Source organism: Corvus cornix, chromosome 1 (genome assembly GCF_000738735.6).
Source record: "Corvus cornix cornix isolate S_Up_H32 chromosome 1, ASM73873v5, whole genome shotgun sequence".
Taxonomy (NCBI): Eukaryota; Metazoa; Chordata; class Aves; order Passeriformes; family Corvidae; genus Corvus; species Corvus cornix.
In genome coordinates this window covers 91,617,055-91,643,338 of record NC_046332.1, presented here as the reverse complement: position 1 = coordinate 91,643,338, position 26,284 = coordinate 91,617,055, and the positions used below count along the sequence as shown (strand labels likewise).

General features: G+C 42.2%; 1 protein-coding gene across 2 annotated transcripts in view; it reads right to left on the bottom strand.

Annotated features, from left to right (window-relative positions):
* Positions 1-11,582: 11,582 nt before the first annotated feature.
* The window catches only part of RASA3 (RAS p21 protein activator 3), a 132,229-nt gene continuing 117,527 nt past the window's right edge, over positions 11,583-26,284 (bottom strand). Inside the window, exons 17-25 of one of the 2 annotated variants that reach the window (XM_039549555.1) lie at positions 25,826-25,903; positions 25,207-25,280; positions 24,154-24,201; positions 21,404-21,510; positions 20,394-20,476; positions 16,781-16,992; positions 15,934-16,037; positions 14,022-14,205; positions 11,583-13,434 (exon numbers count right to left, since the gene is read on the bottom strand). In XM_039549555.1, the coding sequence (XP_039405489.1) occupies positions 13,359-13,434; positions 14,022-14,205; positions 15,934-16,037; positions 16,781-16,992; positions 20,394-20,476; positions 21,404-21,510; positions 24,154-24,201; positions 25,207-25,280; positions 25,826-25,903 (966 nt within the window). In that variant the 3' untranslated portion in view covers positions 11,583-13,358. The remainder of the gene's footprint in view (positions 13,435-14,021; positions 14,206-15,933; positions 16,038-16,780; positions 16,993-20,393; positions 20,477-21,403; positions 21,511-24,153; positions 24,202-25,206; positions 25,281-25,825; positions 25,904-26,284) is intronic. The other variant, XM_039549559.1, reaches the window with a different exon arrangement.

Below are 26,284 nucleotides of genomic sequence, written 5' to 3'. Positions count from 1 at the left end.
GAGGCCTTGAGTGTTTTCTTTTTGGCTTGTTCTTAACTTTATTGTTCCCAAGACAGGGCATAATGTTTGTAGGGGCCAGCTGTGGTGGCTGCAGCACTGTGGCCTCCTCTGCAGGGAGCTGGGCAACAGAGTTCAGAAGCCTCCCCTGTGCCAAAGAGCTCCCTGTCTGAGATGGGTACAACACTGTGCTGGGTAACAGGAGAAGAACAAACAGAAACTTTATATTCAAGAGAAGTACTCTGTGAGCATTGCAACTTTTAAGTCTGCACTCTGCCTCCACCAAAAAAAAAAAAATCTCCATGTATGCAGCTGGATACTTGGATGTACTTGGAACATTTGTCCAGCAGTAAGAGACTCTAGGGGCAAGTCTGTCACTTACAGGGTAAATTAAAAATTTCAAAAGAAATAAGGGGGTGAAGTAGTTTTCTCTCTGGCCATGAGGTAGCACCATTGAGCTATTCACAGCTAAACCCTAAAACGAACCTTTTTTTTTTTTTTTTTACAAGAAGTAAATTTTACAAGAAGTATTTCTGCAGGCACAATCTTCCTGTCAGTTTACATCGACCATCTCAAGAGATTAGGTTTATCACTGTGCTATTTTAGTGATGAGTAAGGCCATGCCGACCTCTCTTGGCCATTTCCCCCTCTCTATGATCTTTCCAATTCCTTGCATGAAAATCAGCATTTTATTGACTATGCTTATATCACGCCCTTTACCAAGATGTCTCTGGGCCCCTGGTGAGCGCTGGTGAATGCAGACTCTGCCAGGCTCTGAACAGACATGGGCTACCCACAGCCAGCCCTACCACACAGCTCCCCAGGGATGATCAGAGAGTGGGACAGGCTCAAACTGATAGGTACCAAGCACAGACAGCGGTGGCAGCGAGCCAGCATTACTGAATGTGACGGGGGCACCTCAACAGCCCCATCATGCAAACTGGAAAGTAGGAGCTCAAAAAAATATTTACAGGTTTGAGTGAGGAATTGCATTTGAGCTCCTAGTGGTGGTTTTTGTGTTAAGTACATGAAAAGATAGATAGAAACAGACAAGAACTGTCAAATCTACTCTTGGATGCCTATGTTTGATTATATTATCCAGCTCTTGAAGACATTGAAGAATTGGAGAAGAGTGCACTTTGCTGCCAGACATTGTCTGGAAAACATCAGATCATGGCCTACAGAACATCCACTTTCCTCCAAGGTGCTCTATGCATTGTTTTTGTGTACCTTTGCCAAGAAAGTCCACTGGTCAGAACAGAGTGAAGAAATCCAGCTTGCAGAGATGTCTTGCTGGCCCCCCGCAAGCCCGTTGCTATGAACAACATATTTCCTCCAGTAAAAATGATCTCAGGGAAAAGAACAGAAAAATAAAGGTTGTCTTATGAAAAGCTATTTCCATCTGCAGCTGCGTGATTGATGGGACCCACTCAAAGGCAATTAAAGAAACGCTACTCAGTGTTTCAAGGAGGCTGTATGAACATCAGATTAAATTCTTCAGCCCCAAAAGACGTTTATGTCAGGAAAAGGGAATTATGCTCTCCAGGGCTTCTAGGGACACAGACTGTGCTGACATCCAATGATATTTACTTCCCTGTGCAACACTGCCAGGGGCAATACAAGAATTGCCCAATATTTGCTGACTACATATCTGATACACAAACTTTTCTTTTTTCAGTGATTGATTTGATTGCAGCAAGAGAAAGTACTGTGCTTTTGAGGAATACAGCAGGACTTCCCATGAGCATGGAAAGTTGCTGGCAGATGTACGCTGGTAACTTGGAAGAAAACATGTCAGCCCCATTGAAGGAGTCAGGGCAGAGAGGGGAAAATGTTACAAGAGAAACTTTGAGTAAGTGGGAGATTTAACCCAGCCTACCCATTGTGCTGCAGCAAACCTTGTGCTTTATAAGATGGAAAATTATCTGTAGTTCCAACAAACACCATAGGGCTGCTGATGCGTGGGCAAGTCCTACAGGAAGGAAAGCTATAGTGACCTTGGGATATATTTTGGATGCCTCAGTCTGAGCTGGAGCAGCTGTGCTGAAGACAGCCCTGCACCATTGAGGACTAAGTGGCCACCCTCAGGGGTCAGCATTGCTCAGGCTCTTCAGCCCTCTGGCAGCCTGACCACATGAAAATTTGCTGGGAGGTTTTGGAGGAAGACAGATTTCTCATTTATTTCATATGTCTAATAGTCAACAGACATAGTGTCTTCAGACTCCCCTTGCTGAAGGGCCAGCTGACAGACAGAAAGCTCACACTTTAGTTTCTGCTAATCCTCTGAATATCTCAGTGAAAAGCACTCCTCCAGGTATGACACTGCCACAGCTCCAATAGTGCTGTTGATAGGTACCAAGCACAGACAGCGGTGGCAGCAAGCCAGCACTACTGAATGCGACAGGGGCACCTCAACACCCCCATCATGCAATTCTGCATCTGCCTCTACTGAATTTGGGTTAACAGTGGCAGCAATGGAGTCTGCCTATTTTTGCACCTTCTGCCTCAGAGATTTACAGATGCAAGCTCACATTGTCCAGAGGGTTTGTAGGGCCCGTGGCTCTCAGCAAAAAATGGAGTAGGCAACAGAGTAGTTTGGGAACTGCTGTCCTGTGTTTAGCAGGGCTTTGAGGTTCTTTTTTTTTGTTTTGGTTTGTTTTGGTTTTTTTTACATTAAGATGCCAGCTTTCAGTTTTGGTAGGATTTGAAAGGATCTAAGACTGCACAGGCCTTCCTCTTATCATAGAAATCTGAGCAGGAAGCTCAGCTCCTCTGTTTCAAGGGAACTGAACGATGAGCAGCTCCCATGACTTACCTCGCCTGACTCCAGAGTTCATGAGGGGCCCTTGAAGTCATGTCCCCTGGACTTGCTCCAGAAGCTGCTCCTTGGTCAGGAGCTGTACAGGCAGTGACAGATCATTTCTGCTTCTCCATCACCACAGCAGAAAACATTTTGCTCAGGAGTGAGTGCTTGGGGAAGGCTCAGGGCTCAAACAGGCAAACACCACCAGCAGCCATCAGAGATTCTCTGAGGTGGAATCTGTTGTATGCAGTGAAGAGGATATATGTACAATCCCTTTGTGCCTCCAAAAGCCTTCAGTCCAGAGAATGGCTTAGGGGAGAGGAGACAGTGGAAGGCTGGAGCTGTTACTCAGGGTGAAGCATAATCCACCAAGGCCTCACAACTGTATCCAAGTCTTGTTTTGTTTGCTGATAATTCAAAACCCCGGGGGTAAAACTTTTAAAACCCATTTAACAAGAGACAGTGTTTGTGACCTGGGCTGATATAAGTGTTTCATACACTCACTGTACCAAAAACATCTCCCAGAGCAATTTTCAGATCTCTACTGAGTGAGACGGGGGAGGTCCTCTGTTAGTGAGCGCTAGACTGCGAGACAGCCTAGCTATCACAAAGCAGACTGAAGTATATCTGGATAATGAGTTTTTGGCTGTATGGCTCTCACTGCACCAGGAAGAGGTGGTTTACCTAAACCATTATGCTGAATGCTTAAAGCAAAATTTTACCTAGAGCAACCTCTCTCACTCACCCACGAAGGCAGCATGCCCTGGAGGGCAGCAAAGGCAGAGATTTAACCTCCAGAAGGTTTCTCATAGCTGAATTTGCTCCCACCCTTTTCTTCATTTTCAGTTGCAAATCAGAGAGCTTCTCACTGCTGGAAAATGTTTCTGCTAGGTTTTAGTGCAGTAGTGCCCTCCCCAGCGTCTGAACACACACACATCAGTGGGAAATGGCCTCTTCACTTTTTGCTGAGTGTAAATCTTCCAGCATCATCTCACCTGTGTCTGTTATAAGAGAAACAAAACAGATAGCAGGGGAAAGGAATAATGTATCTAACACTGGTTTCTTCTTTCATAGGCTTTTGCACTTGCCACAGTGTCACTTTGAGAAGAGCAGCCTGAACACAAACCCAACTTCACTGGTGTAAGATGAACTTAATTTTCTGCTTTGCCCCCAGCCCTTCCCACCAAAACTGTTGCTTTTTACTACAAAAGCAATGACCGCAGTGAAAGAACAAGGTAAAATTTAGATGACAGAAAATGGTATGAGACAGACCAGCAGCAGGAATCTAAGTAGCAAATGGGGTGAGAACGGATACTCATCTAAACATGAAGCCACAAATTGAAGGAAAAGGCGCATGGCTTCAGCACAGCCCTTTAGAAATAAGCATTAAAGATCACAGCCTCACCCAGCACCAACCACAGCACCATATAATGGGTGCAAGTCCTGTGTATAAGGTGACTTGGACATCTGGAAAACCAGGCTGAAGCTCTGTTTTTCTGTTCCAATTAGCATCTGCTTCTCAGCTGGCCCATGTCAACCCTCACAGCCAAGAATGAGATACTCCAGCATCTGGAGACAGACGTCTCAGCTAACCAGTGCAAAAAACATCCAGTCTCTGGCAAACATAGCTGAAAGCAGCCTGTGCCATGAACACTCAGGTCCTGCCAGCCCTGCCCCATGTCTGCCCGAGGAAAGACACAAAACGCTGACATTTAGTGGTGTTGCAGAGGAGGAACTGGCTGAGAAGTGCTCTACTCCCAGGTCCAAGTGCTGGCTCAAATCTCAGGCAAACATTTCTTAAGAAGGGATATCTGCAGGTCACGCGTCACGTGCCTTCCAGGGAAAAACATACAGTGCAAACAAAAAGAGATCAGCTGACCTGCACAGAGCACTGGGGAAAGGCCACACAGCATGATTTGTGCTTCCTCTTCCAGAATGTGCCCTGGAGAGGTGCTCCCTGGCCACATGTTACAGCTCCCCAGTGCCAGCTGGGCACGTCTCTTTGGCAAACTCCCTGGGCTCACACAGTCCTGCCAGAGATGGCTGGTAGCCTGTGGGGAGCAGGATCTGCTCCTTCCAGGAGAGCTGCCAGCAGCCATTCCCCATGCCATGGGAGGTCAGTGACAGCAGAAGGGGCTGTGGGAGGTCAGGTTTTGATTAAGGGAGGCCAGGGAAGAGGTCTGAATGTGTGATGCTAGGGAGGGGACATGAAAGAAAGCTGGTAGAGAAAATTTCTCCCCTGTCCAGCTGAGGTCCAGATCCCTCCCCAGACCAGCTCTTAGCAGCTCCCAAGATATGGGCGCCTGTTTAGCACTACTCCTTCTCTCTCTTGCCTTGTCCAGCCTGGGAGGCAGCCCAGCTTCTCTGGTGCCAGGACACCAGGACAGAAGCAGAGGTGGTTTGCAGCAGCTCCCTACTAAGGACTCCACACTGCTGATAACCCCACCTGATCCCTGTGAAAAAACAGTAAGGCACAAAGGATGCTTACTGGTGTCTCAAGGATGTACTTGAGAGTTGTACTTGGTCAGATAGCTGAGGAGCTGTAAAGAAGTCTCACAAGATTCAGGACTCACAAGATTGATCAAATATAATAGTATTCTTGTTTTGGTAGTGCTTGCAAAACCAATAAGATGATATACCCACTTCCAAATTTAGGAATACCAGTATCCTTCACATTGTTTATAATTCTTGTTTTTCGGAACATAAATCCTTTGGGCCAGCTGTAATGTGGATGTGATGGTTACTGTATTAATGCTATGAGGCCCTGTGGCCTTGGGTTTTCTTCCCAGCCACCCCAGAAATGACCACAGGGCCAGCTGTAGCTCGGTGATCCCCACCACAGGAATCACTTGTGGCACTGGAGACTTAAATATACAGTCATTTTCCAGTGTGAGTTTAACATAAGGATGTGCAGCTGACCCAGTCAAGTGCATTTCCCTTTGCACTTTGGAAAAGAGGACAAAACAGCAAATCAGGGGACCAGACATTCTTAAAAATTAGATCAATATCCCACACATGCAATACAAGAAGTAAAAAGTAAACCGAAAGCAATAACCAGGAAATTCATTGCTGCTTTAGTGCTCTAGAACTAAGTAGCATGACATGAGAATTGACACTCTCCTTGTTTTGATCTGTTTGACAGTGCTGAAACAGGAGGGATTTACCTTTCTCATCTGGCTGCCCTCTGCCAAGCAGGAATATTGTTTTATCTGGCATCCAGTACACAACTGAAAGCAGTGTGGACTCGCCCTGCAAGGCTTGAACCAACCTGCTCAGACTCTGCCAGTCCAAGTTTGTTTGGGAGGGCACACTGCGTCCTGGCAGCTTCCTGGTGCATCAGGGCTGTCGGAGCAGCTTGGTACCTGACCAGGTGTGGTCCTGTCCCACCACAGGAGACAAAGGAAAAGCAACCCAGTTTAAGCCCTCAAGCATGTTCTGGCGAGTCAGCAGGAACCCATGGTGGGCTCACATCCCACCTGGGTCAGTGTGTGGCACCAGCTGAGCCAGCAACACACGGAGCCAGTGCTGGTGTCCCAGGAAAGTGCTCCCGAACTTTTCCTGTTCGGGATCACTGCTGAACAGCACACCCTGAGCAGGGCCCTGGGGTTGTGGGACGGATCCTGCAGGAGATCCTGCACCCCCATCTAGTGGCCTCAGCCGTCTCTGTGACACCAAAGGCAGAAGGGAAAACCCTCTGAGGACATCCAGGGCTTGCAAGAAAATCACCGGCTGCACAATGGGGGGTGAGTAAAGAGTGACAATGCACATCCAGCAGCTGGGATTCCCTCCTGTCACCAGGTGTGCTTCATCTCACCAGCTTCAGATGTCTGCACTGTAAGAGATCAGGCCAGGTTCTTTGTAGTCTACAGACCGGAACTGAAAATTTTTAGGGTTTGATTAATTTCATCCTAAAGTAGACATTCTAAAGTGTGCTGTGAATCACGCTTTAGAGAGGCCTCTCTCTTTCCCCTGACTATTGGAGGATGAGCGACTAATTGAAATGTTAGCATCTACATGCTGGATGTCTACAATTAGAGAGACAGATCCTATTTTGTCTTACGATGTCTTACTGAATTTATTAAAATACAAATCTTGTTTCTCATGGATGTCAACAAGAGATCCGAGATTGCTTGGCTAAGTAACACTCTAACAGTGCTATCAGAGTTGTGTATGAACATATTCAGCAGAACATCATTCCCCATCTCCTGCAAAATGAAACTCACATCTGGTTTATGCCATTTCAAAGCTCCTAATGTACAGTTTTGAACACTCAGCCCCTGCCACACACGAATAGTCAGATGAGTGAAATTTTACAGGCAAGGATGCTGGCATAGTTTCCTGTGGCATGGAAATAATTCTCTTCGCACCCCATTACCTCTAAGCAGTACTGAGATTATTTTAAGGGAAGAATAAAACTTCCTAGAGAGCTCACCGGCTTTGTTCTTCCTCCACTGCAGCATTGTATCACAGCCCAAGTGACCTCCTTGACTGAGCGAACACAGTGGTGCAGTCTGGAAGACAAAGGGACTATCAGGAGCAGTCAGAAGACCTGATCTGAGCGGCAGGTGGGATGATGTCATAGAGGTCCCTTCCACACTGAGTCTTTTGGTGATTAGTGATGACAACCAGGACTAGGGCAATGGTGAACACAGGGTCTGACACACCAGAAGGGGCAACAGGCTGCGCCTGCACTTGGGACAAGAGGAAGGTGCTGGTAAGGAGGATCTGTCTCCATCTATTCTGCCCAGGCACCGGATGAGGAGAAGAAATTGGGATAGTTTTAGAGGGGCACGGCCAGGGAAGGAAGGCAAAAGAAGTTGCGCCAACCTTGCCTGCAGAGTCTGGAGAGATTCCCAGCAGCCCTGTCCTGCAGCACCCATGTGCAGGAAGCCAGGGAAGTGCCCCACTCTCCTCCTTGCTGGCCCCAGGCAGCTGCAGGTGGTCCATGCACACGCGGCTGCATGGTGGCTCATAGTGTTTTCAGCTCTGAAGGAACACAACAGAGCAACAGCTCTCCCTTACAGCAGGAATTGCTTAGGCAGGAGAAACATGCAGAGAAAATGAATTACTGGACAGCTTGATCAAGAGAGCATCATTCAGCTTTGGGAGCCCAGTGGGCAAATCCAGTTCTGATTTTTCTGCTTGAGGCTGCCCATGGCCTCCTGGCTCTTGCTTTACATTGACTGTGCCAGGTCCTACCGTAAGATGTGAGCAGGCCCTTAAACGCCAGAGCACTTGGCCTCTTCCAGCCCAGGAAGATGGGTCCTGCCTCCTTATGAGGATTTTCATACCTGTCTCCTCTCTCTCCTAATGAAACTGATACTATCTGCCCAGGCCTGCCAGTTTCCTCAGCCCCTCTCCTGTAGTCACAACTTCTAAATAAAGCAAAAGCATCAGCCATCTCTGACACCAAAATAGCCTGGGCACCAGCTACTCTTTGGTGAGACTCAATGCCCAGTCCTCTCAGAGGACTCTACAAACTCCCTGTCTTGGGGTGGCCAAACCTGGTTATGTAGACAGTCCAGGTTTTTCCAAAATCTCTTCCTAACAACTCCCAATTATTTCACTGATTCGGTTTCATCAGTGCTATTAATGGGATGCAGAACCACAGCCAGGGCAGGCAGCAGAATCTCTTTAAGGGGGCCTTACCACAAGAGGAGACATACCACGGAGTTGTTCTCACAACGCTGTGGCACAGCGGGAGGCAAAGCATTTGCATCTCCAGACACCACAGATGAGTCTGTCTATTTTTAAAGCTGTGTTTCTCAGCTGTGAGCCTCTCTAGTCATAGGTTGTCATGGCTGCCAAAAAGATAGCTTCAGTAGAGAATGAGAAGTAGGAATTATAGCTGAGCTGAAATGCAGAAAAACTTGCTAAAGAAAGCAAAACACAAAGCATTTCAGGGTAGCCCTTCCTTTTTTTTTTTTTTTGTGCACTGTTTGTGTTTTCATCAAGTATGTCTTTCTTCCCCTTTAATTCACAAAATTCACTTCTTGTATTCCCATCATCAGATTTCTGTACACAAACATTATGACTACAGTTTTAGTTTCCACCCCCAGAGAAATACATGGCTACATTTATCCGAAGTATCTTTCTTATTCAATTAAATTTATAAATCCATACCTTTGGTACGTGATGGCAATCCTGTGCACTGCTGTCAACTCTATCAAAACTTACTCAATTGCCTGTAAGAGTCCATATCTAGGTAGTACTTTTGTTATGGCCTCAAGTAAACAATAAAAAATGTACTTCCTTTTGACAGCTTTAGGACAGAACAGTGCAACTGTGACAGAGGTTAAAGATGATGAATTAATTTAGTAAAGTAAGTCAGACACCACAGAGACCCCACACTTGCAGAGAGAATTTGCTCTCAACGCTGACCAGACCTAGGCCATCTAGGGCATGCTTTTGGTTAAGATTCAGCATAGCAACGTTTTCAAACTAGTAAAAAGCCAACTTTCATTTTTACCATTTCAACACTCCTTACATCTAGCCCAGGCTGCTGGTGAGCCTTTTGTTTAATCAAGACTTCCACATTATTTTTGCAGGCAAACCTACCATCAGGCAACTTTGTGGTTAAAAGTAACAGCTTTGCACAAAACCAGTAAACTAGATGATTTTAAACTTTGAGGTAAATCAGAGTGGCTCAAATAGAGTAGCAGAAGAAAAATAAGGATTGAAATGGAAAGGTGCGTGTGATTTATTCACAAGTTAGGAGGGCTGGTTTCTATCCCCAAGATTAATCTCCTAGGATCCTGTTTTATTTTAGGAATGCAGAACAATTGATTCATGATGACTCTTTCCAATCTTTTCTTACACAGATCAAATCCAGAATCTTATCCATCTAGGAATACAGTGCTTCTGTCTTGAAACTTCCTCTGTTCCTCAGTACCCACTTGAGCTTTGGAATAATTTATCTACTGTTTAATGACAGTAGCCCAACAGCAAGAAGGAAATGCTGTCTTCAGTAAGCCCTCCTAGCCCCTGCAATGCATACACAGAAGGTGGCTCATGGGAAGATGCTATTCTTTATCTCCAAGCACCCCCCACTGTCAGTCCTTACACCATATTCCTCCTGTGGCACCCACTTCCGGGACCTAATAATGGGGGCTGGCAGGGTTCACACATTCTCCTGCTATCCAGGTGAACTTCTCACACAGACCTTTAAGAAAGTTGAAACTGCATAGAGTAATGCAGAAAGAGGATGGGAAACACATCCAAGTTCAGGTGCCTCATACAGCTGTGTCACACAGCCAGCTGCCTTAGGTATCTGTGTCCTGTCACCACATCAGTCCTGCCCTAGCACATTGCTTCAGCAAGGGAGAAAAAAGGCACAAGGAACTTCTTTGGCAGTAGGACTCCCAGGAGAGAATAGCCCAGCTTCTAATTATTTCGTCTGTCAAAAATAATTCTGTTGCTTTTCACCCTGGGACAGAGCAGAGAAGGAAAGAAAACTGACCTGATGTGCTTACTTATGCATATGATGCTTTTTTTTTTTTTTTTTTTTTTGCTATTTTCTTCATTACAGACACAAGGGATGCTGTCCCAAGTTTCCCAATCAAGCTTTTTCTCTTGTGGGTAGGATTTCTGAGTGTTTCTGAAGATAGCATCAGAAACATATGTTACAGACAGACAGGAGATAGAGGCTAAGCAAGTCCTGGAAGCCCAGTTTTAACACAACCCCCTCAGCAAACATGCAAAGTTATGCTGCAAAAAGCAGCTTTCCAAGATTCCCCATTGACTTAAGCTAAGACATGTTAGCAGAAGAAAATTATCATATACACCAGATGAGACTGAGTGAAAAAGAGACAGAGCTGGAAATGGTGTTACAGTAATTTTGCATTTAACTCTGCTCATTTCTTACAAATCTTGTGTCAAGTTTCCTACCTCATTTTACGTAAAATTTTGTTTTCAAAACAAGGTTTATGGTTCCTCAGCAAAAACCCACATTTTTCACAACTGTGGTCAAGTTCACCTTCACCAGGACACTGGTGATGTGTCTTCCACCATCACTCTGGTTTTTGTTCCTGGATGTGGTTTATCTGTTAAACCACTACTGTCACACAGCTCAAGGCGCCTGCAGCAGCTCGTCCCCAGAAGCTTCTCAGAAACACCCGCCTGGGCTGTGGTGAGAGACACCCGCTGCAGCAGTAGGAGTTACCTTCAACTCAAGCTGAATGAACACACCCTGAATGCTGGTCAACAGCTTGCCATCCCAGAGGGGCTGTTGTCCAGCCTCCCTGGAAACACTCCCCAAGAGAATCAGTGTGTGCAGCCTGTCACACATCATCTCAGAGCCAGAGCTCCGTGCACAGGATTATCCAGAGAGGACTGGTAAGCTCCAGGAGTATGACTTGCACAGACCTCAACATGTCCAAGGTTTGTCATGGAACAGGTCCTAACCAGAAGGGTGGTGGTTTCATAGGTCTATGAGCCAATCAATAAACATGCAGGGTGCTGTGGGCTCAGCTTGTTCCTCCTGTCCTTTCAACACTGTCTCAGCTCAGTTACTGTGCAGTAACACAAGGAACCAGTTCAAGATGCTGATCTAGCTGCGCGACCTTTCTTTGCTAAGGTATTTTATGGCTGGCTCAGATGCCCAGTCTGGTTCACTGCCGAGTCCCATGGGTGCAATGCTGAAAGGAAAAGGGGTGGGTGGGGATGGGAGGAGGAGCAAGGATGGGACTTGGTAGTTTACACTCACAAGGATCTTCATCCATGGTCCCACTCGGAACAGGAGGTGGCCACTGTGAATTTAAAAAGACTTCAAACGTGGACGCAGTTTTCAGAAATAAACCATTTCTTTTAATTGGCAAGTAGAACACACATTACAGATCATTAGTATTTTATAAACAATATTAAGTTACAATTACATGTTAAAAATTGCAGTTCATGGCAGCTAAAAGCTTGGAGTCCAAAACGTATCTTTGCAATGCTTCATTATTCCCTTTCCCCAGTCTGCTGGATGAAGATGAATAAAAGATCATTTATCATCTACTAAAAGGTGGTCTACTATATATTTGAACAAAATCAAAACTTAATTCCTAAGAACATCACTAACAAACAAGAGGCAGGCATTCAAAGTACTTTAGCCACCTTAATTCATGTCAGATGCAATGAGGACACAGTTAAGAATTATTCTTTAACACTTGAAGCAAAGACACAGACATCTTCACATTAAACTGATCAATGCTTTCTGATCCAACTCAGCTTAAAACCTGTACTAGCTTCTACCCCACAGAGGCCTAAAGTCCATCATGCAGGCTTCCAAGCCATCAAAGCTAGATGTTTGTATATCAGACCCTTACACAGAAAAATTATGGTGTACAACTAAACAGCGTACATAAATATGCATTTAATATTTAGAAGACCTTTATTCCTCTCCTTTTGTTGGTATTAGTGAGATACACAGCTCATTCCATTTTCACTACACTCATAAAATTAACAAGTTATCATTATGCATGTTAATATACTAAATATTGTTTAACAAGTCTCTTTTAAAAAGTATTTAAAAACATTTTTGGAAAAGTAGAAATCTATTTTCCAGAAAAGCAAGTGGTACTAGGATAGCATGGACTCCAGTGCATAAACATCCTTTCAGAGAAAGCCCATCTTGACGGCTTTTGTGCCTGGGAATCAGCATGTCTCAGCTGCCAGATTCATATTCTATTTGTCCTTCTCACTGCAGTGATAAAAGGTCATCAAAATCAGCTTACCCTGCCTTTCAGCTGGCAGGCTTTCAACAATTACCATTCACTGGACTGTGTAACAGAGACAAGGAGCTTTGACATGAGTTCATTTCTCTCTTACTCATATTTATGAGAGTCAGTTTTATTATACTGCTGAGATTGCATCTTCAAATCCAAAGTCTGCTGAATGTGCCTGGAGAAATGACTTCGTATCTCAAAAATATCAAGAGTACCATTCAGATTTGAATTTCTATTAAAAACTGTGCACAGTTAGCAAAAATTACGCTGCTGTAAAAACAAATGGCCTGCTCCTTGGCCTGCTCAGAATACAAGCTACAACGTAGATGATTACACCAGAGGGATTTTTCTCTGCTTCTTGTCTAAATGCAGGCATTAAAAGTAAAGTGTTACTAAGCTTTTCCTAAGAGAGCACGCAAGGGGTGTGGCATAATATACATTAATCAGGAACAAAAACCAGTAACAACCAACCAACCATTCTACAAAATGCTGCATATTAGCAGCATGCTTGGTTTCCAAAACATAAGGAATTGCATGGGAGTTGTCAAGATGAAGTCCACACACCTCGATCATTGAACTGATCACTAGATTCCAAGAAACCAAAGCAAATTTAAAAATACACGACAACTGCCTAGAAGGCAGGGTTTTATCATCTGTCAATAACCAGATGAATAAAGTGCATAGCAACTATTATAACAGTTTCTTGAAAAGAGAGTATGTTTACCAAGTCTCAAAGTTTGTAAGCTTGACACTTATCCATACATTTTGCTACATGTGTGGCTTCCCTTTTGTTTTGCTATTTAGCATCACGGATTGACCCTTCAGCACTGTCCTGTGATTTCCTTCGCACTTCATATGGAATGTGCTGAGATCTCTGACTGCTGCCTGATGTATGTCTGGAAGCTCTTGTCACCAATGGGATGTTCTCTAGAAGAAAAGAAAAAACCAGGATTATACATAGAGCTTTCTGTCAGGACATAAAAATATCAGACCAGAAAGTGGAACACACAAGAACTTTTTCCCTAAATTTGATTTTTAAAGGTGTAATTGTAATGATAATACTGCATTTTACTTGAGCTAGAAGAACTGACTGAATTGATCCTCTTTTTTGTCAGCCATATGCAGAATGCTTTATTTATATGTACACAAAATACAGTCATGTGGCTGTGTCAGCCACTCTTTCCATTTTTAAACCAACACTCCAAGATAAGCTGGTAAACACATGTATCTTCTGCTATTAACTGCTCAGCTCACCAGCATGGGTTCAAAATTTAAAACCAACAATCTAACAAACCCACACTTAGATTTTATGAATGAAACCACATTAAAAACAAGGATTAAAAAATTCCTTAAAGTCCTTTAAAATATTGTGATATCAATCCTAAGTCACAGTGCTACTCTGTATGTATTTGCAGAATCTTTTTGGGACAAAATATGGTGAAAGCCAGAGTATAAGCAAGGGAAATATAATTTTCCAGGACTGTTCCCCTGTCTGTACAACCCATTGTACTTACTGGCTTCCATACTTTGTCTTCTTAAATTTATCCCTCTTATACTGAGCATGTTCCTGCTCTAAAGTTCCAACACCTTCAATAATCAGCCTTAGTGTTTTATATGTCTCCTTAGGGTCATCAATGATGAATGTAGAATACTCTTCCTCTTCAGGTCCATCATACACAGATTTGCTCCCACAGGCCTCTGGAGAAAAAAAATAAAGTACAGGAATAGATATCAGGCAGGGGGAAAAAGCAAGACAAACAGACTAAAAATATTCAGTCTGGGGTTCATGCAGTCTCTTGGTTTGCTTCTGTATGACCACCACAGAACTGTGGCTGACATCAACAGCAGAAGCTCCCTGTCCTTTTGCCGGGCTGTTGGGATGCACAGAGGCTGTCCCATGCCCGTTCCCTCCTCCTCGTCTCATACGGGAAGGCCAGCAAGCCTGGCAGCTGCTCCAGGCTTGGTGGGAAGCTGTCCTTTGCTGCACAGGCAGTGCTTTCATCTCAAATGCCACTATCTGCACCCCATGCACACATTTTGGAAACTCTGACACAGGCCTGCCTCTGCCACTGTGCTGCAGGGGTGGCCAGCACAAAGTCAACTATTCACTTGCTGGGACAGGTTTCAACCCCAGGCAGCAAGTACAGGCTCTAATTCAAAAACATTACAGGCTGAAGTAGTCATGTTTTACCACATCACCCCGAAAAGATTCATGCAATAAGCATAGGCAGAATATGCCATGACTACTGCCTGGTTGCCTGCTTTATGACATATCCAAAGGGGCAAGTTATACTTCTACACCTTCTGATCTTACCAGGGAGCCTTCCTAAGAGATCTGAACACTGACTACACATGAACTACTTCTGCACTGTAGCGGAGCACATTAAAAGGGGAAAGAAGGGGAAAGAGTATTTTACTTTGTCTCTCCTTCTAGCTTTACTGCCACCCCAGTCTCAGCTTTCAAATTCCCTTCCCCTTGCTGCACTGTCTGTGCCAGACCTGCGTCCTTTTGCCCAACACCGAAACTCGATGCTGACTCTGGCAGCGAGGATTCGGAACAGGGGAAAGCTGGGCACCAGTTCAGACAGCTCGGAAGTGGTGAGGATCTTGAGTTTGCAATTGCACAGCAGCCAGGAACAGATTAAAGTGCTTTCCAGTCTGCGTGTTTGACACCACTGGCTTATCTCATATTATAAAATAAAGTCCTATTTAAAGATCAGTGCCACAGTGAAGGCTTCCCCACCACTCCCTGTGCTAAACTGGGATTTCAAGTCTGGCACTGTGTACACCGGATACTTCTCTTGGCATGCCTACTAGTACCAACTTCCTCTGCTGTCTCTTCTTTCTCTTATCCTTTCCATCACATCTCTGCTTCCCTCAGCTCCTGAAGGTTCCCCAGTCAAAACTCCACTTTTCAACATTTCACAGGCATCCATAGGTCATCCTCGATGGGTAATTCCGAAAGAGCCTTCCCGAAGAAGCCGTTTGTATCCAGCCTGTTCTTAGGATCTGAATCAGGCAACATGCACATGACTTCTGGTAACACAAAACCATATTCCACTGAAACCTCAGCTTTGCTGGTGCTTCTTGGCAGGATCAGTAAAACTCTGGTTCAGTGCTGGCTCTGATTTGTCAGTTCAGAGCATCCAGGCAACACTCTGTGCCTATGCTATTTTAGGATGATGTGGTTAAGACCGTATTTCAAACAACTGTTATTACACAAAGAACATTTTTACAGACCACGAGACTGCACCAAAAATAATACACACAACTGCCTCAAGACAGCAGAAGGGGAAACAAGTGAAATAAAGGCCACTGTGCTCTAGGATGTGATTTGCAAGGCTGGTTGAGCCAGAACATCCAACTTTTCACTGGTATTTTTGCCTTGGTAAGTGAATTGGAGATGCAATGATCTTTAATCCTCACCTTGCATTTTCTCTAATTTTGGCATATACAAGTTGAAAAGAGAGTAGATGCGCTCAGTTTCTCTATCTCCATCTATATCCAGTTGTATATTTGCCGGCAGGCCTCTGTAAGGCATCAGGGAAGAGAGGTAAAAGTTATATGCTTAACAGTGTATTATGGCACATAAAGCACTTAACAAGGAAAACAAAAGTGCGTTCTCATGAAAGCCAACAGATTGTGCAACAGCTCAAAACCATCCATGTTTTCCCAAAGGAAGAAGACAAGTTCAAACTTCTTTATGCCTCTATTTATCCAGCATATTTTCACTGACTTGAAAGAGAAGACTGTATCAGTACCCAGACATTTTGGTGAATTAGTCTGCTACAACCAGATGGAGGAGCCAAAGCACTGAACTTCCAACCACACAGGTCTTCTATTCTAACCGGTAATACAGTCTCTTCATTCCCCTCAGTTTATAGAGGAAAATTGCTTCCTACAAACCAGGCAATACATCTTTAAGAGAGAGCATGAGTAGCCCCCTGAAAAGATCAGTTTAGAATTAAATCTATCCGCAGATGAGTGCTTCAGGAATTTGCAAACAGGATATTGAAGGGACTTCTGACATTTTTATTAATGACAAATGATCAAAACCAAAGTATTTTATCCCACAGCCAACTCTTATTACCATCTTTAACTCTAAAAAGTCAACATTTTGATCAAGACATGCAGAATCAGGAATACCAACAGATGGCCTCTGAACACTGGTTCACCTGGCAAATCTTGGTTAACTGTGAGCCTGCAAGTCACACTGCAGAGACACAAATACCCATGGCAGTACCTACACCTGATGGCATGTTGAAACCCTTACCCTGTGCAGGGTGTGCAGCCAGGTGTATTATCTGCAGTAGCTTTACAGCAAAGCCAGTGGCCATTAAGATAAGCCGAGGGATGGTAGACCGTGAGGCGCTTCTTGTTGCACTGGCTAACTTTGGTGAGGATATCAATCCAGTCCTTGGCCTCCACACAATTATTTGCTTGTATATACAAGACTCTCCTTTCAGGCTGGATCACCTGGAACATCTGCAAATAAACCACAGAATAAAGCACCAGAATGAGTCAGTGAGCCTAAGACTAGACTTGGAGCGAAGAATTATTGCAGGAAAAACACAGCATACTGAAAGAATGGACTGATAAATACATTTCAACACAAAACCACACAGCAAGTGTGCCCTTAAAAGAACAAGACCTTTCACCTGGTGCAAGCAGTAAGATACCATTCCTGTAGGAGATGATTTACAAATAGCTAATATCCACTTGCTGCTTGGGTCTCAACAAGATTTGTTGTCAGCCTTGGGGAAGCAGTTTTAATAATGCTGCAACTCCAAGTTTTGGAAGGCTGACAAAGGAACCCAGTGCTGGCCTGAAAGGAAATGCTCATCAGCAGGAGGCAGAAAAGAAAAAAACAAAGAGTTTGGATCCAGCCTTAGTTTAATACTGCCATTTCTCTAGTCCTTTTAACACCTGCATGACCCTTGCCTTTTAGTAACTTCCATGCTTCTGCACTCAACTACAGCTGCTATTAGAAAATCACAGAAATACTGTTTCTCTTTGATTGAATCAGGCAGTTTAAATAATTACACATTAATTCTGCATCACGGCTTGGCCACTGAAAATCTAAACTAAAGCTCTCCTGCCTGTTCAAAACAGCTTGCAACCTACCTAAAAGGGTATTTATTTTCTTAAAGAAGGAAATTTCTGATGCACAGCCTTATTGCTTGATTACATTGATCATGCACTGAAGATTACTAGGCTGAAGTTAGTGATCCTAGCTGCAAATTTTGGAAAGGGAGATTTCCTTCATTTCCTCTAGCTTCTGCAAGTATTTAATTTTACTGCATTTTCTTCTCTTTCAGGTATGCCTAAATTATCTTTCTCCCCTCTACTTCCTCATTTGATTACTCAAATCATTTGACCGTATCATATGGAATACAATTTTCCAAACAGCTGTTTTAAAAAGAAAACCAGAGAGGTGCAAACACACACACAAAAAAAAGACCAACAAAAAACATACAAACAAACCAATCAATAACAACAAACCAGACCCAACAAAATTAAAATTTGCCTTTGTTTGTTACACGGACCTGAAATATTGGCTTGAATTCTGCACCTAGCTGGTTGGGAGAATGTTGCAGACTGGTACCAAGCACAATCCTTTCTTCCTTTGTGACACTTTTAGATGTACATGATTCCAAACAGCAAAGGGAAAACTCAAACAACCATTTCCCTGGATCTAGTATCCCTATTGGTATCAGGCAATAATTAGAAAGGCACAATACACAATGGCAGTGTAGGAGCTGCTTGGTGTGATCAGTCCAACAGCATCAACTACACACCAAAGAGTCCTTTTAATAAAACTCTTCAGGGCATAACTGTCAATTTCAGTCTAGGAAACAGGGAAGGAAGGAAGAAAAAGGAAGACAGAAGCGTGTAGTTCAACCCTCACATTAACTACAGGGAAAATAATTTTAACACAGAACTACAGGGAAAATAATTTTAATGTCCTGCTGGGGTAAATGGAGCCTCCTGCATTCCAACAAAGGAACAGATTTAAGGAGTATGGCTTTGTGTAAGGGGATACCAACCAAAGTGATCCAACATATGGCAACGGTTACTGAGGAGCCCACAACTAAGCCAAGAATTTCAAGTGGCTGCAAGGCCTTTACACTACCAAAACCAGTTGCCTCTCAAACAACACAGAAGACCCAAACAGTACTTAAAGCCACCCTCACACTCCCCAAACTGTGCTTAAGAATGATGAAGGTTACTGGCCTTACTGTCAGACAGGCAGATTTATCATGAGTGAGAAAGACACACTTGGTGCAATTCAGAGCACAGATACACAGAGAGTATTTATACAAAATGTGAATTTTTATCACACTTAGCACCCATGAGGGAATATCCATTGCAAATACATCTGCTGTGGTGTTCCGAGAATCCTGATCTTGCTGCAGTAATCTATTTATATATGGCAAGAAAAATAGGAATATATTAGCACAAGAAGGTGGTAACAGTATTTTCTACTGTTTATGGAAAGACTGAATCTTACTTTCCAGAATGGATGTAGTCACCTTGATATTCCAAGTAATACTGAATTTAAGCAACCAAAATAGCACAGTGTTTTTGATGTTAACAATAAAGCCATATTTTTCCTATAATGAATCTTCACAATACAGACATATTTTGGTTGCTCAGTCTAGGTCAGTAGACTCAGCATGAGTTACAAAACTATAGCTCAGCTCCTTTCCACAGACAGTGAGTTTTATCTCAACTGTGTGGCTGCTTTCAGTTCAATCAAGTTAGTTTGCAGAGTGCAGATGACAACAGTTCATCCCATGTTACAGCTGCCTTCTGATAGCTTAAAGTATTTTGCAGCTTGGTTGGTTTTTGCCTATGTAGTAGAGTTATAAACACCAGAGCAAACTACACTACAACTGAGATGTGTTCTAGAAGCAGATGGAACTGAAACTTACTCCATGCTTTAGCACAGAGAGAGATGCTACCAAAATAATACCTGAAACTGGGAAATACTGAGGAGTCTAGAATTGTAGTTCCCTTTTAACAAAGAGCTGTTCAAGGAACCTAGTATCGAGGGCAGGTTTGGGCACTGCCCTGCATGGTGCTCACAAGCAGTGTAGACAGCAGGAAAGACTTAAAGGCAGAAAAAGATAAAAGTCACAACTATTTATGTGCATAAATAAGTCTGTAGTAGATGCATGTTAAGAACTGGGAAAAAAACTGAGCGCTTTTTTTGTTTTATTTTAAATACAATTTTTTAAGGACTGGACTCAGCTTTACAGGCAGAGGTGTATGAAAAAGGTTCCCAACACCACCCAAACTGATCAAGTCTGTTCTTACACAATACAGAAGTTGGCAGTAGTGTTCCATGCATGAGAAATACAGCTGTGTTTTATTCCTTAACGTGGCAATCAAAATAGTAAACCATACCAGCACAGCGCAGATGTTGTTTTGGTACATAACCTAACCCAAATTAAACAGACATATACAAATACATATATATATATGTACTTTCATTAAGCAATAAAGAAACATAATAGCTAATGAAGAAGTTGTGATCCTTCACAGTCATAAGCAGCGAGCTCCTCCCCACCAGAGAGGCCTGACAGAAAGGGCAGGGACTTGATCATTTTACCTGTGTGTGACCTTACAGAGCTGACAGCTGATCAGCAGTGCTCAGTACTGAGTGTGCTGCAGATCACGAAATCCAAAGACTGCTGACTGGGCTGTTAAGAATCTGAATGGGCTGTACTTTTGGAAACTCCTGCTACTATATACAGAACAAGCAGCTGTGGTTGTACATCTTTCAATAGAAATCCAATCCAGGTTACAAAGGGGAAAAAGGCGATTAGGCTGGTGGATCTGGAGCAGCCTAACAAATACATTAATGAAGATGACCTACTTACATTTTTCATTTTGAAGGATTCCTCCTCTAGCCTTTCCACTGCCAGAATGTTTTCAATTGGAATGCTACACAGAGGGTGATCACCTGCAGAACACACAGACACACAGATAATGAGCCACTTACTCACAACTCATCTTCACCTTTTGCCCTTTTTCTAAGGGCTGATACAGTTGCTTTGAAGATCATTTTGACTGCGTAAGAAAAGAGGAAAAATCTTTCACTCATCAGGGATTTCCTAGCATGGTCTTTAAGTATTATCTTAAGTAATTTCTGTTTTCAGCTGCACTACCTTACATTAGCAAACCTCTTAGAAACTGATTGCTGCAGCAGGACACAGTATATTTACTGCGAAGGTGACAATGAAATAAATCATTCCTGTGAGCTGAACTGAACTAGTGGTGATGCAAGACCTCAAAGTTGAGTGTGAAATGACGACTGGCATGATCTGAACATACTTCCCTATCTTTCTTACTCCCTATGTACTTACATGATGGAAGGAAGTGGTATTTGTTGTGTACTATTGAACAGACAGGAAGGATTTGCAAAAAGCGAAATCCTTGCTATCAGGCAACATTAAGTGAACACATTTTTAAAGGCAAATCCCTGTCGACTGCACCCAGTTGTGCCAGTGCTACAGAATTTATGAGCATATGCTGAGATGCATCTGAGAATGTTCAACAGAAACCCAAATCCCAGCTTAAGGTTTGTAAGTTTTGTTTCCTAGGACAATCTAGGTAACTGCGAAACCTACGGACAATGTTAATAACTGATATTAGATAAATATTATCTACTATTACTTTGCTAACTTACAGGGTACTGTGCTATCCAAGAAGCTTCTCTAACTGTCAATACAGACACTAAAAAAAGAGCAAGAACATACAGGCTGACAGACATGCCTGCACTGTGTCTTCTACAGCTACAGATCTAGATCTCAGTCTTCTACTCCTACACAATCCTTATGTTTAATCTTTGCTTTAATGTACCAAAACAAGACAGGCAAACCTTTGTTACCTTTGCTTTTCTGATAGGTAAACTCATGGTTTGTCAGGCGAAACCATCTCTTCTTGAAGTTTTTCATACCAAATCGTTTTCTTCCTTGTGCTCTCTTGATCATGAACCTAGTAAACAGGGTACCAATTGTTACAATACACCAGCTTTTAAAGATACATGCTTATGTACATGGATTTATATGTGTATATATATGTGCATACAGATACATGTCATCACACTTGCAAAGCTTTACAAGGGGACGCAGAGTATTTTCTAATTATTGAGGCCTTTTCTTGGCAAGGAAGAGAGTCACATTTGGATAGGTTTAGTGCATCTATTAGCTAGGTCTGTCCTTTTTCCAGACCTAGATGAGGGGCAAGACATGTAACTTGACTTGTAGTTAGTTAACTGAGCTGCAGTTTGTGCCCTTTCTGCAGTTACAAATCCAGCTAAATGGTTTCCTAGTACAGCAGGAAAAAGGCAGAACACGGTTAGTACTGCTCTGCTAAGCCCAACCTTTTGACTCTACAAGCTTTTTTTTCTTTTTTTTAAAGCTATGAGAAAGCTCAAAAGGTTTAGACTATATTTAATAATTAAAAGGCAGGTATAAAGCCTCTGGAGCACACCTACTGTACCCTTACATGCTTTAATCACTCTCAAGCTCTAGAAACAGAATCAGGATGTTCCACAGCCTCATTTGCAATTGCACATAGATACTGCAGTTGGAAATGCAATTTCAGTACCATACAAAGTGATCTCATGGTTGGAAGGTAGAGCAGCCCCCACCCCTTTTCTAGCAGATTAGGGGTGCTCATTTAGTGAGTTGTCAGTTTTATTTAATTTCAAACTTGAATGAGTTTACTGTGAAATTAGTTCACTGAGAAACTGTGATACATCCACCACTTTCTTAACCTCTAAATCAATCCAAAAGCTTCAGTGTGACTTTGGTGACTTCATACTGCTCAGCATCACTTTTGTTGGATAAAAATGTGCGTGCATATGCAGTAGAGAGTTGATAACAGCTACTCTAAACATTACATTAACTATTGTGACAAATACAAAATAGCATAATGGAGTGGGTAAAATCTATTTACTACAGAGTAGTTCTTATCAGGTAGGAAGGCACTATACAGCACAAAGAGCCCACAGAGAGAACAGCAAATGACTTGAAGATTTTTCAATACCAGAGCTAAAATGATTAGAACAGGTAATACTGTTTCTTGCTTCTGGTACCTTCAGTCACAAATAACTACAATACATCTGACCAGACCACAGGTCTGTTTAAAGCTCAAATTGAAACCCAAGTTCCTTCAGACTTTAACTGTTTTGTAACCAGCTGGGCTGGTGCCTGCTGCTTATTCCAAGTGTGTGGGCAAAAGCTGACAAAGACTGTCTACAGCAACAGATTATTTTTTTTTAACTGGTTATGGTCACAGATCGCTTATTCTTAAGATACTCAGACAGTTACTGTCTTGGTCCTTATTCTTGGAATACTAGAGAAATATTTAATAAAACCATGTGATTCAGGTCATCACCAGGCTCATTGGCAGTAGCCCTCAATTCCAGATTAAGGCAAATTTCAAAGCAAGAATTGATATCCTTGGGCAGGACAACGTCCTCTTCAAGTTAGTTTCTAGTCCTTCTCATGCCAACACTTAAAGGTGACTTAAAATTGCAAACTCTTACAGAGCCTCCCCTCTTTGAAAAATGCAAACTCCATGTGGCAGAGCTAAGAGCACATTTCTAATTAAATTCTTCATAGTTGATATAGCCAAGAGAAAAATGTGCTTTTATTTTCCAGAGATAGGTGACAAGCACTCAAAGTCACAGAAGTTATAAGGTCAACTTCTTTGTTTCTAGCAATTGCAAAATGTATGAGAAGTCAGAGCAAACAGAAGCACAGAGGGAGAAAAAGTCCAAGATTAAACCCATTTAGTTTAGTACCACAGTACAAGGTGGTTGGAGAGACTGTTTCTTCTCATGCTTATGGCAGACCTGAGTCTGGATCTGCCTTAGCCTTGCTTGGAAGTATCAACACACCCTTTTCACCAACAAAAACAACCAGTTCTCCTTTTCATTCTCTTCCTTTTGGAAAGAACCAGGCAGGCAGCTGGTAAGCAGTTGGTAAGCAGTGATGGCATGACTGATGTCAGCAAATCCAAGTGCCAATGACTAATCTTTTCATTCTAAAGTACATATGCTATAGCTTTCCATTTAAAGCTCTTAATAGAGACAAAGATAGATTAAAAAAATAAAAGAAAGCAAAAATATTGCAAAGGCAAATAAAAACACCATTCAATCTGGAAAAGAATCAAATCAAAGGCTGTAAAAAATCCCATGACAAAACATGGCAATAATGCAAAATGTCAGAAAAAAACAGACTGCTGAAAGCCACTTCTTAACCTCGAGAATAATTTACATGAATGCTACTTAAGAAGTGTCTAGAAAATGTATGGTCTCTTCATCACTTCCAGTAAGTTCATCAGGATCCATACAGTGCTTCTTGGTGCTCTGCCTACAGATACAAATCCTTTATTCTCTATTTACAGCAGATTTTTGTTTTAAGGGGAATAAAAAAAAAAAAAAAAAAAAAAAAAATCAACATCAAGAAATGGGTAACTAAATGTTCTCTGCTGGGTTTACACAGGCATTTCAGGATGGTTAAACAGAGTACTTCCTCCCCAAAGTTAAGTCAGACAAATCTACTGCTGCAATGGACATGCTGTCAGCCAGTAGCTACAGCAAAGCAGCAACTGCCTCTACCATCTTACCTGCATGAACTATTACCATCAACTTTCTTTACTGTTAGTTTAAGAGTCCTTACAACAGCAGCCACAGGCCGAGCAAGAAAAGACAGAAAAAAATCAGACAGGAGCAAAAGAAAGACAGAGGCAGAAAAAATGTTTTACAGTTAGAGGGCAAATGTTACAAACTATAAATTTTTTTTGAAAACAAAAAGAATGATAAATGTACAGAATTAAAATAGACAAAATTGCTTCTAAGGACAGAGGTTTATCAGAGAAGTGAACTGTCAAGGTTAAATAGAAGGGGTAGTCATGTTTTCACTGAAAATGTAGTTCTTGCATTACTTAAAGAGACCATGAAAGCTTAATTTCAAACAGCATTTGAGCTTACTGAGCTCTGACAAAAATTTGGATTTTTTTTTACTTTCTTCCTCCCAGCTCAAAAAAGCTGTTTCTACAGTGCACTTAGATGATCTTAACAACTCAGTTTTGTAACAAAAAATGTCAGCAATTGGTATCTGAAACTAACAGAGCATATGGAACATGCTTTCCAAAAAAGGAAAGGTACTAAAACTATAAACTGTTCCAAGTGCATGTCAAATTTTCCTCGAAATGGCCGTGATAATAGTTAGCATATGAATCTTATAGGGCAGCAAAAGCAAATTCCATTTGCAGGCTTTGCCCTCATTAACTTATTCAGTATCTGTCTTCACAGTCTTCGCGGTCTTCACAGTGGAATTTTACAGCTTTTATTCACTGGAGTTCAGGAAGAAGACCCCAACTTGATTTTAGTACAACGCTGATTTAAGTTTATCTTGCCTTAGCTGAGCTAATTAAGTTCTACAGGCTTCTCTTTCCTCCTTTTTTTTCAACACACATTTATATTAAGATGTTTAAATCAAATGAAAATATGTTCAAATCAGCTATAGCAACCACAGGGAGGAGAAATTGCAACACAAGAATTTTCCTACATTCTTCTCTGAATGCATGAACGGAATAGGGGTGGCAGAAAAAGAGATGGCTGCCTTAGAATGGGAGTAAGCACATGAGTAGAGGGTTTTGCTGCACATGCATACTTACCCTTCCTTAAGTAATATAGGTTGCTCTATGCTCTTGTGATCTCGTCTTCCTGAAGATGAAATTAGATCTAGAAACTAAAAGGTGAACAAAAAGCAGATGTAAAAATGACAGGACCACACTCCCCAAATCAAAATCTTTCAACATTTGCACAGCACAGAGCCACAAGAGAATATTTGTAAGAGTAGTTAAACAGAAGGTAATGGCAGAAGCTTGAGGAACTTGGGAGGTTTCCTAGGTTGTAACCTAAAAATAGCACAAAAGCTCTTAAGCAGTAGAACTGCAGATGCCCAATACTTCTTGCACTTCTCCTTTGTTATGTGGATCTTTCACTTTTGGACTAAGCAATTTTCATCACAGATCTGCAGCATTCTACAAAACACACATCTCAAAAGCTCTAAGCAACAGCTTGTTAATCCAACCTAATTATTAACTAGAAATAGATGCAAAGAGATTTTACTATTCACATGCATATAATTTGATACAAGTTTCTTGAATGTTAGTTATCAGGAGTCTGCTTTTCTCAACACACTTCCTGGTTTACTAACAGTATGTATTGCTTTCTAAGATTCAACTTCAACAGCACAGCAGGATTTTTGGAACCTTCACATACATTACTTACATTTTTTACTGCATCGGCATATTTCTGTTCATTGAAATAGTCATAAAATGTAGCCATGTAAGATTCCTTGAAATTGGCCTGAAATACAAAGCCAAAAACATGCATATCATCATAGAGTTTATACGGAAAGTATCATTGTTAATAGCAGTACGTCAGGAGGAAAGCCACTGCAGATAAGACAGGGTTTTTTTCTGGCCAGAAGTAAAATAAGCAAAGTGCTACTTTCATGTTATACAGCACACATTCAGTAGTACCAAACTTTTTTTTCAGAGACATAGCAGAATGCATTTCTTATGTTCAGTTACTACAGTTAATAATGTATTCTTCAAATGCTTCAAAATTCTGCTTTGGCTTTTAATTTTCCTCTGGACAAGAAGTGTAAGAAAAGGAATTCTACTGTCTTGAAGGATTCATAATTGAGGTACACAGTCACCCGCAGTTGCCTGTGTGAATCCTAAC